Raw genomic sequence first — 12,039 nt, forward strand, 5'->3', positions numbered from 1 at the left:
TTGTCTGGAGTTAACATCCACTCCACCCAACATACCCCCAAAACACCGTCCTATGTCCGCAGAGCATATGCAATTATTGCAGCAGGAGGTTGTCAGCATGCTGCAAAAAGGAGCCATAGAGCTCGTACCTGTGGAACAAATAGGTACAGGGGTGTACTCGCTGTACTTCTTAATCCCAAAAAGGACGGGTCCCTCAGACCCATATTAGACCTCAGGCCCCTAAACATGTACATCCTTTCAGAACACTTCCATATGCTCACGTTACAGCAGGTCCTACCGTTGCTCAGGGAGATTTCCTTGCATCACTAGATCTCAAGGATGCATATTTCCATATACCGGTACACCCGTCACACAGAAAATACCTCAGATTTACCATTCAAAATCAACATTATCAGTTCAAACTTCTCCCCTTCGGAGTCACGACAGCACCCAGGGTGTTTACCAAATGCCTAGCGACAGATGCTGCACACCTGCGGAGACAAAGTGACCACGTCTACCCTTACCTGGACGACTGGCTTGTCCAAGCAAAGTCGGCCCAGCAATGTGCCATCCACATGTCCCACACCATTCACCTACTTCACAGCCTGGGATTTTCACTGAATTATCCAAAGTCCCACCTTCAGCCTGCACACGTACGGCAGTACTTGGGCGCTACAATCGACACTCTGGCAGCCAAAGCACAGCCGAATTCAGTGAGAATCAACAGCATTCAATTGCTGATACAAAAATGCAGACCCCAACACTCGCTTCCAGCACGAGTGTTCATGCAGTTGATAGGCATGATGGCCTCCTGCATCTTCATAGTCCCGCACGCGAAACTACATATGCGTCCCCTTCAGGAGTGCTTAGCACGTCAGTGGAACCAGGCTCACGGACAGTTGAAAGACCTAGTGTTGGTGACGGGTCGTGCATACAACTCTCTGCATTGGTGGAATCCACAAAACCTTTGCAAGGGCCGACCGTTCCAAGAGCCTGTGCCACAGAATATTATGACAACGGACGCATCTCTCCAAGGATGGGGAGCTCATGTACTCCAATACACAGTGCAGGGACTATGGTCGGTACAGCAAAGGAAGATGCACATCAACCTTCTGGAACTGATGGCAATCTTCCTGGCAATGAAGGCTTTCAAGGTACACTTGTGCAACAAAGTGGTGTTGATCCGAACGGACAACATGACGGCCATGTACTACATACAGAAGCAGGGAGGTACACACTCTCCACAGTTGTCTCATCTAGCACAGAGCATGTGGAAGTGGGCCATTCAGAGGAACATCTTCCTCATGGCAGAACACCTCCCAGGCAAGGACAATCAGATGGCGGACCTGCTCAGCAGGCACAGCCACCAGATGCACGAGTGGGAGATACATCCATCAGTACTCCACCCGTACTTCCTGCAGTGGGGTCACCCAGAGATAGACCTATTCGCCACAAAGGAAAACGCAAAATGCCAAAGCTTTGCCACCAGTTTCCCACATCCACAGTCGCAAGGAAATGCGATATGGATGAACTGGTCAGGCAAATTTGCGTACGCTTTTCCACCAGCACCTCTAATACTGCTGGTGGAACGCAAACGGAGGCAACACTCGATGACTCTCATCCTGGTTGCTCCAACGTGGGCACGCCAACCATGGTACACCACGTTTCTGGAACTCTCCGTGGTACCGCATCAAAGACTGCGCCTCTCACCCACACTCTTGACGCAGAGCCATGGCGACATTCAGCATCCAGATTCGCAACAGCTCAACCTGGCGATCTGGCTCCTGAAGTCTTAGAATTTGGCTACCTCAACCTGCCTCCTGACTGTATGGATATCATAAAGGAGGCACGGAGGCCCACAACTAGAGCATGCTATGCAGCCAAGTGGAAGCGATTCGTCATTTATTGTGCCAATAATGACATTAATCCGCTAGATGCATCTACTCAAAACATCATCTGTTATCTATTGCATCTATACAAGTGCAATCTAGCCTACGCTTCCATTCGTATACATTTATCCGCAATGGCAGCTTATTTCCAAAATAGGCGGCATCTCTCGCTTTTCAGAGTGCCTGCCATCAAAGCCTTTCTGGAAGGACTCAAACGAGTTATTCCACCCAGGCACCCACCAGCACCTGTATGGAACCTAAATTTGGTCCTTACCAGACTGATGGGTCTACCTTTTGAGCCTCTCCACTCATGCGAGACAATTCTTAACGTGGAAAGTAGCTTTCCTTATAGCAATCACATCGCTAAGACGCGTTAGTGAACTTCAAGCACTAACTATCCAGGAGCCTTTCATCCAAATTCACTCCAACAGGGTAGTACTACGCACTAACCCTAAGTTTCTGCCTAAGGTGATTTCACAGTTCCATATGAATCAAACAATAGAACTACCAGTGTTCTTCCTAAACCCAGATTCAGTGGCAGAGAGAATGCTCCACACACTAGATGTAAAAAGAGCACTCATGTACTACATTGATAGAACAAAAGACTTCAGAAAAAACCAAACAACTGTTTGTTGCCTTCTCACCGCAACACAAAGGCAACCCCATTTCTAAAGCAGGTATAGCCAGATGGATCGTTAAGTGCATCCAAATTTGCTATCAAAAGGCTAAGCGCACTTTAACGATTCCCCAAGGGCCCACTCCACACGGAAGTTAGGGGCATCCATGGCTTTCCTGGGGAACATTCCCTTAGAAGAAATATGTAAAGCAGCCACATGGTCTACCGTACACACATTTACTAAACACTACTGCGTAGATGTGCACTTCAAACAGCAAGCAGCTGTAGGCCAGGCTGTTCTCAAAACACTTTTTCAGACTGCTGCAGCTGGCACAGGCAGCCGCCGCTAATGGAGGGACTGCTATGTATTCTATGCATAGATGTGAATTCAGCAGCCCACATGCCTCGAACCGAATATGCTACTTACCAGTATGCATCTGTTCTTGGCATGTAGGGCTGCTGACATTCACATCGCCCGCCCTCCTCCCCGGCTCCTGTCGCGGCTGCAGCACTCAGAATTACTCTTAGCATGGTCATCACTTACTGTACTACACCCCATCTCTGCCACTATGGCGAAAAACAATCTGAGGATGGAGTCGATGCCCATGCGCACTGTAGTCCAGGGGAGGAGCCACCTATCTCGTGATACTTCGAAGCCTCTTCCAGGACAACAATGTGCAATCATCCGGACCCAACACTAGGCGGCGATCTATGCATAGATGTGAATGTCAGCAGCCATACATGCCAAGAACAGATTCATACTGGTAAGTAGCATATTCGTTATGGGGAGTGGTTGTAGGGGTACAGCGGGAGGGCGATGCGTGTTTCTCTTCTGGCAGATGTCACATGCTTGGCAATGCGTTTTTATATCCCTATATATCCCCGGCCAAAAAAAATGTCTTAAGACATTCTGAGTGTTTTTTTCACTACCCACGTGTCCCGCTGTTAGGTGTGAATGAGCGAAGAACATGATTTGTTCCCTAAATGTCAAGGGTACTAGGAGTTGGTGGGGTTCTTCTTTATTGCTCTGACGGTATAAGAGACCATCCTTGATAAGGAACCTGGGATAGGGAGGATTAATGCATGTCTAAGAACTGTGAGCCTGCTCCCAAGCGTTAAATAAGGAAGCATCATTTGCTTGGGCGAACCTGAAACATTTGTCCATGGTTCAGGGGTTATCAGTGCTGGCACGGGAGTGTGGGCTTTCTGACTCAGGTGTGCCTTGGGATATGATTTGCTCTGACCCTGTACGGTATGTAAGAATAGGTCTAAAAATCTAGGGTTGTCTGTCCCTATAATTAACTCCTCCGGCAAAGTATCCATCACCCCTACACGTATGACATAAGTTCTCCCATCTGACGGATCTAGGGGTATGGTCGCCACGGGGTAGGGCTTGACATCCCCATGTACACATCTAATGTGCACCAAGGTATCCGGGATCCCCTGGCTGGGCTTTATAAACACCCCCTTTATTACCAATTGTCGGCAACCCGAGTCTAGTAGGGCTTTTATCTCTTTCCCATTCACCCATACACTCACGTGATATGCGCTCCCCAACTCAGCGGTGTAAAGAACCGATCTCAGTATGTATCCCACTTCCATCGCTCTTCTGCAGTTTTTTTCTGTGGGCAGAGTCTGGCGATATGTCCCCATGCCCCACACTCAAAGCATTGGGGCCCTCTGAAGGAAGGTACTTCTGGTCTGTTGGTTCTGAGATTAACGGTTTCCATCATCATACGGGGTTTCTTCTCAAATTTGAGTTTGTTTGGTTTTCAGGTTCCCCTGCATACAGTTTTGGCTGTGCTCTAGAAAAGGTAGTGGCCATGTCAATGGTTTGTTCTGGCATCAAATGTGAGTGCTGCCGCAGCCACTTCTGCGTGTTAAAAGGAAGAGCGTCAAGGTACTGCTCGAGATAGATCTTATTCATGATTTCGTCCTTGCTGCTTGTTTTTGGTTCTAGCCACTTATCCGCGGCCTTTTTTAATTGAAAAAAAAAGAGTTTGGGGGTTTTCCCCGGTCAATCCCCGTTCCCTACGGAACCTCACCCGGTATGCTTCCGAGTCTAATCCTAGGTGATCAAGTATCACCTGTTTTATTCCATTGTATGGGGTGTTTCTTCAGCGTTGGCCACCTGGTAGGAGGCTTGGGCCGCCCCGGTGAGTAAGGGAGCCAGAAAAAACTGCCACTTCTCCATTGGCCATCCACAGGCCCGAGCAGCTCGTTCAAAATGTAACAAAAAAAGCGTCAGGGTCTTCCCCGGACGTATACTTCTGTAGGGAAATCCCCAAGGGTCCTGAGTGGGGGTTTCGTTGGTCCTGAGGTGCAGGTTGTGAGGGATCTCTCATCATCTTATCTAAGCCCTCGATATGGGCTGAGATAGTTGCTTTAAACGTGTCTCTGTCTGCCTGGGCAGAGGTAAGTTGTTGCTCTACTGCCCATCCGAGCTGTTCCTGGCCCTTCACGAGATTTTGGATTAGTGTGTCCATCTTGATATCGCAGATGGGATTTAGTATTCCCGCATTCTCCACCAGTTCTGGGGACTCAGGATGAAGCACAGAGACGGTGCTTGTATTCAACAAGTGCTTTTTGGTCTAAACACCCTTTTCCCGTATGGTACAGCTCTGTAATACGGTAGTGTGGGCTCTGTTGTCTTCTCGGGCGATGTCCTGCCCCGCGGTGAAGTCCGTCCTCTCCTTCTGCACTCCCGTGCAGGGCCGTCAGGTCGAGGATCTGTCTTGGGGAAGGCATGTAAACATAAAAAAAACAAAGGACTCTGGTTGAGTGGCTTGCTCAACAACACAAACAATAGTGAGGGAGGGTAGGTGAGGAAACACTCAGTGCGCGATCCGTATTAACAAGTGAGGTGTGCTCGGGGCGGGGGTACCTGGATAGCAGGACCGGGGTGTCTATTGTGGCGGTCTTCCCCTTTTGCCCACCCAGCCCGTGAAACGATCACGTACCTGCGCTAGCCACGCTCCTCCTCCTGGAACGTGGCTGGGCGACCCACGGAGACGTTGGCCTCCTGGCTCCGCCGCGTCTTCACGCTCCTCTCCTCCTCCTTCATGTTCCGCCTGCTCCGGACTTCTCTTCACGCTTGGGCTCACTCCGACTCCTTCTCCCTGGTGTACACACACACACACACACACCGGTCTCTCTCGGCTTCCTGATTTTGACTGGTCGGCCCCTTCCACGTCATCATTCAAGGCAGGGTTCTGATCGAGCTCTCCCCAGTTAAAGAAACCGTGTTCCTTTTCGTCGTTCACGGGAGAATGAATGAATCCAGGGTCAGTCCACTCATCCTGTGGTTTAAAAAGAAAAGGTAAGACTTTGATGTTTTCCAGAACTTCGCCCTCCGTGCTTGATGTCCCGCTCGTATCCTGTCCGCCCCTGTCACAAATAGGATCTCACCGACGGTCCCGGCGGCTGCCTTCCTCCTTGACGTTGAGAAAGCGTTTGATTCGCTTGAGTGGCCCTTTCTATATGCCAGCTTGGGCAGATTGGGGGTGCCAGAGCGATTCCTGGTGGTGGTTCGGCTTTTTAAAACATTGCCCACGGCACATATTCGACTGAATGGCACATTAACCAAAGTGTTCCCACTTACATGGGGAACATGTAATTGAGCTCGACCCACTGGTGCGCCAGTTGCTAGAAAGTCATACCCATCGGGGTTTGCAATTTAACACCGGGCCCTTACTGCTCACGCTCTATGCCGATGACATTGTTCTATATGTATGGCACCCCGGACGATAATTTAACACCATTGCTCTGGGAAGTGACGAGATACGGCACCAAGTCGGGACTTCATATAAACTGTGTGAATTTGGAGGTACTCCAAGTGACTGAGGCACCCTGAGCTAGAATGGTCGATTACCCGCTGACCTAGTGTGATGACTCTGTGAAGTACCTAGGAGTCCATATCCATAGGGATAAGGATTGTATCCTTCAGCTGAACTATGGCCCGGTGATCGAGAAACTGGAACGCAACATCGAACGCTGGGTGCAACTACCCTTATCAATGGCCGGAAGGATAGCTATAATCAAGATGGTGGTATTGCCGCAATTTTTGTATCTCTTTTTAAACATTCTCAGTCCGCTATACAACAGTTTTTTTTCTAATTTACACATGTTTTTAACACGACTGGTGTGGGGTGGTAAACGGGCCCGTATTGGCTGGGACACTTTAGTGCTGCCATATGAGAGGGGGGGGGGGTTGATGTTCCAAATCTTCGGATTTATTGTTTGGTTGCACAAGCAAGCTTTGCTCGACACTGGTACTGTGCAGACATTCAGATCCCATACGATATGCCTGAGGCCAACTTGGTACTCCCGGCTCTGCTTAATACTCGTGCTGTTACCACGTGGGTTCCCTTGGTACCACAAGACATCCAGATAGTGACTACTAGCTGAGCATGGCATAAGCTGCTGCGGGTGACAGGTGCTCGCATATTGTATTCCCCCCTTTGCCGTTTCCCGGTAACGGTTGGGTTCCCAACTTGCAGGAGGCCTTAGTGAAGTGCACACTGGCCAAATTTGAATTGATCACGTTTGTCGATCTGTTTCCTGGAGGGCACATCTTTTCCCGCTCCGAAGACCCCATTTTAGAACCGCTACTACAATGGATAATTTTGTGCTCCTGAGAGTGCAGAGGGCGTTACGCGCATGCCTGGATAGCTTCCCTTTGGAACCCCCTGACTTTTCAATCTTAACCAGGGTTATCCAGTGCGGGGATGGGAGCCGCTTAGTGGCATGAATGTACAAGGTGGCAATGGCGCTGCTCCCGTGCCATGTTACGGGCGGCGTGGAAGCGGGATTTGGGTTATCCGTTGTGGATGTGCAATGGAGTCGGTGCTGTGCACAAACTCGTCGGGTGTCTCCAAACCACCGGCACAAATTGTTGTATTTAAAATTTCTGTGGAGGGCATACATGACCCCCAGTAAATTGCATCGTATTGACCCCTCTCGTCCAGATGTGTGTCTAAGTTGTGGCTCTCCAGAGGCCGACTTTGCACACATGATGGGGGCTTGCAGTAGAATAGAGGGCTGTTGGAGATCGATATTTGAGGAAATATCTAAGATGGTAGAGGTCGAGGTCTTGCGGTACCCTTTACTGGCGCTGTTGGGGTATGTTCTTGATCTTCCCAAATCTAAGGTCTGTTTTGTTGCTATAGTGCTTATCGCCAAGTGTGAAGTGGCTCTCACATGGGCCTGCACACAGTCCCCCACACTGAATGCATGACTTCATAATATGACATATTGTAATATCACGAGCGACACATATGCGCAACTCAACTGCAGCCATCAGCTTCTCGGCCTGTAGATTTTTGGCACCCGTTTCAAACGTACCTACTGGCAACACAGGATAGCAATAGTGGCCCTACACAGGAGCAGCCTGCACCTCCTAGATATGCAGTTAACTAAAGACATACCTGGAATGAATGTACCTCTTTCCAAATCATCGTATCAAATGACTGTTTATTCTGTTGGAATTATGGGGGTACAGATCTATTTCTGGAGATTGTGTGGGTTTTGCCATAACTACTCTTAGATGCACTTTAATGTACGATGCTGGTATACAGTTTATACCTGTATTGCTACACTGTAATGCTAGGCTCTTTTTATAATCATATGTTTTCCTTTCATTTTGGTTGTACTTTTTTTTTAAGTACCCCCCCCCCCCCCCCGCCCCCCCCGCCCTCCACACCACCATTGCGGAAGTAGCTCCCTCCTCCATAGCCACGGTAGGGGGAGAGAGCATGCTGACATCTGGAGACGTATCCAGTCTCCTGGCATCACCCAATTCCTCACACCAGTCCATATCCTGATCATAAGGCTGGAATTCTAAAGGGTCCAACAACCCCTCCCATTCCTGCCCGATGCCTAGCCCTAGGAATAGGGCTCAGGCTCCGACCCAGGACACTGGGTCCTCTCTATGCCAGATTCGGCTTCGGTCACCGTGGCTCCAAGACGGATTTGGCGATCACAATCGGGCTGGCGCCGGGTGCATCAGCATCTGGGAAGGTCTGAGTGCCATGACTGACGCCGGTCTGAATCCGTGACCGGATTCATTGGGACCCATTGGAGCAGCGGCCGGAGCTGCTGCCATGGAACTGGATGGGGCCCTCCTCTGGCCCCGCGTGGCCAGAAGGCGCACCAGAAGGGTCGGGCCGCTCAAGTGCGAGACATATGGCCTCATAAAACTCACTCATTTGAGCTGGGGCTGCTCCCGGAAAACTGGGGAGGCACGGAGTCGGCCTAGGCTGAGGGTCCAAGGGACCAGGCTTTGAACGCTGATATTCCTTTATCGTGTTGGCTGACGGATGCGAAGTCTAAGTGCGCTTCGACAACTTGTGTTTTTTGTGCCTCTTACCTGAATGCCCCGACTCTTTTTTCGAGTGCGATGATGCGGACTTCAGACTCCTGGAACAGTCCTAGTACCTTCCTCTCGACCGAGACTGTGACTTTTCCGAAGTCACATGCTGGGCCGCAAGCGGCTTTAGGGACCACTCCCTCAAAGCAATCGGCACCATGGCCCGTCAGTATGGGCACAACTTGAGTCGTGGTTCTGCACGAGAAACCACAAACTAGGTTTGAGTCCGTCACTGACCTGACGCAGTGACATGCCCCACAGGGTTTGAAACCTGTTTTCCTTGATGATATACCAGGAGGTAAAAACCTCCAAAAACGTTGACATAATGGTGCAAGTATTCTGTCAAAAACTGACCGAGTAGAAGCTCTTTTTTCGGATCAGCTGTGGTTGGAGCGCAAAGAAAACTTCTGACGTCAGTATGCCAAGGTGGAATCCATATAGGTGATGTGGATGTCCCTTCCGGCGTGGACGTTGTCGTGCAGAGCCAACTGACCGTACCTGCCAGCTCACAGGGGTACTGCTTATGAAAACATTTCTGGGTCTAGTCTGACACCAGGGGAAATTAAAAGGTAAGGAATCTTGGGATAGAAGTCTCTATCAACTGTAGCTTTACGTTGAGCTTCTACACTTATTTGCTGTACACTGCAAAATGTCGATTTCGTTTTGAAACAATTAATAAAATATTTTCAACTGATTTGCTGATTGAATGAATCCATCATTTTAACTGTTTTATTCTCCATTCTTTTTATGCTATGGTCTGCAGTTGAGTATTTTAATCTGTGAATGTCTGCAGCTATGTTTTGATATGGAACCCGTTTAATTTCTTTGTTATTCTAAAGAAATATTTAATGTTCTTAACATTTTCTCTTTTCATGTAACACTTTGACATTTGAAGAATGAACTAATTGTATTGCATGAAAAACGTTACTTTTAGTTATAACAAAGACAGTTAAGCACTATCATCCGACCATGTAATATGAAAAAGCCTTTCTTGGCCTGTTTGGTAACTGTAAATTTATAATTTTGCGTTAGGAAGTGCAATAAATATACCATTCCCATAAAATATAGCACTCTTATTTATTTGGCTCAAAGGGCCCCAACAGGTTGGACAGCGACAGGACTTCGTTTTCATCCAGCACAACTGAGCGAGGCATGGTGAAACCAATGATTCGGTTAGACCAGACACAGGATTTCCGCAAGCAGGATGGCAGGTCAGCATTACCTGTTCCACCATTGACGATTTTGGAGAATGCATTTTGTCTGATTGTTAAGCAAGGGTATTGTGTTATGTGGTGATGGGTTAAAAAACCCAGAAATTCTTATGAATTAACAAGCTGTTCAATAATTGTGGCGATCAACTTTCAGATATATTTGCTATCCATTCATCACGTCCAGCAATACCAAATACATTAGTTCTTCTTTGAAAAACTGTAAGGCCTCAGCGCTCTTAATATACATATGATAGTTTGAAAGACTTATATTGTGAGTGAACAAGTACCTTTATGAAGAGCTCCCGCTAATCAAATGGCCGCTGGTCTTAATCCTTGACATTTCAAGCATTATCTTTTTCCCATGGAAGTGAAGGGGGATTTTTCCACCCACCCTAGAGTCCCCTCTGATGACATTGTGCACCCTTCTGTTTGGATTTAAGAGGAGAGCTCCATCAGCTGATTGCTGAACTTGAATCGTACAGTTACGAACATGCAAAACAATCAACTACTTATAAAAATGGCAGGGAAGAAGTGAATATATGCAGTTACTAAATCGAAAGAGAAATACGTGTATACGGTCTCACAAGATAGGTCCAGGTTTTACTATGAGATTACATATTAGGTCAGTATAATTTTGAGCTCGGAATGCCCGAAGGCAAGTCAGCATTAGAATTAGTGCTTCAGACCCTTTTAAAACATTCCTTGGAAGGCGTTAGCCCGGTATCGTAGATGTAGTCCTCATAGACTGTTTCTTTGATGATGCAGGTCTCATCTACAAAGGATCTGTAAACGCCCTGATGGAGTCAAAACTAATAGGTACCTTTAAAGAACGCGTGAAAGGCTCTGACCTGGTATTTTCAGGCCTAGTTGAAGACGACATTGATTCTTTTTTCTTCATTGATTTCTGTACATTTGAGACCGGACTCCTGTTCGAATGCTTCTTGTGGATATTTTTAGAGTGCTCCTGACAGTAATCCCATTTAGAAGGGCTGTTGTTCTCATTTGTGGCTCTTTTTTGTGATGAGATGATGCTCCGTCAAGTTCATCTCTGCAGTATGGGTTCCCCTTTGCCTTCATTTTTAAGCAGCAAAATCAATAGTGTGCCCTATCTGTCAATGAGGGTGTTCGCAGAAAAAGTCCAACCGTACTTGCATTCCGTGGCTTTATTTGTAGGGTGAAGGCAGTGGACACTTTGTAAGAGTCTTCTGAAGAGGTCCTCAGCTTTCCACATAAAACACATGTTCTGAAAAGACTGTTTGTAGAGACCTGATGCATAATTTTCCCATAAGAATTTACACATAAAGATGTTAACATAGAAGTTTAGTCAAGTGAATTTAGTGAAGAGGTCAAAAGTTGTCCATAAACTGAGGAGAGGTCTGTAAGAGTTCCTTCATTCAACGTGCGGTAAGAAATCTGAGTGTTATGGCTCTTGAGGGGAAGAGAGCATCAGAAGCCGCTATCTGATTGACTGAACTTTGGAGCTCATTAAAATGATGTTAATAGGTTGACAATGTCACTTGTTTAAGCTTTGTTGGGCAATGTGTTTCTTTATACTGCTTTCTATAACTACTGTGGGACTCCCACTTCGATGACTCGGAAGATTCAAGCAAGTCAGTTGATGAAAGATATCAATACTAGAGAATCATAGTGTAGAGGTAAGTTACTTGTTTTTCTCCAAACATTTTTTAATCTGATTGTGGAATGATACCACTGGTGATGGGCATGTTATGCTTAGGAGTGGAGTATGTAGATTTTTTTTTGTCTAACGTAAAGCCCAAGGGTTTAGTGCCTTTAGTGTTCCAAAGAACTTGTAGGCTAAGATGTTTAGCAAATCCAATGAAAGTTGTAGAAGCAGCAAACTGTGAGGGGAAAAGTAAACAGTTCAGAGGATCCTGTTTGAGAATAAGGTTCGGCATCTAAGACTGTTTCCTGGGTAGTGTGCGGATAGGTTTTACGGAAGGATACTTTTGCATACTT

General features: G+C 47.4%; 1 protein-coding gene across 14 annotated transcripts in view; it reads left to right on the top strand.

Annotated features, from left to right (window-relative positions):
- Nucleotides 1–12,039, top strand: part of AFDN (afadin, adherens junction formation factor) — a 1,642,835-nt gene that overhangs the window by 519,387 nt on the left and 1,111,409 nt on the right. For all 14 annotated transcript variants that reach the window (XM_078648844.1, XM_078648846.1, XM_078648851.1 and 11 more), the window contains one exon: nt 9,944–10,062. In XM_078648844.1, the coding sequence (XP_078504970.1) occupies nt 9,944–10,062 (119 nt within the window). The remainder of the gene's footprint in view (nt 1–9,943; nt 10,063–12,039) is intronic.

The sequence above is a fragment of the Lissotriton helveticus genome, chromosome 6 (genome assembly GCF_964261635.1).
Source record: "Lissotriton helveticus chromosome 6, aLisHel1.1, whole genome shotgun sequence".
In the NCBI taxonomy this organism is placed as follows: Eukaryota; Metazoa; Chordata; class Amphibia; order Caudata; family Salamandridae; genus Lissotriton; species Lissotriton helveticus.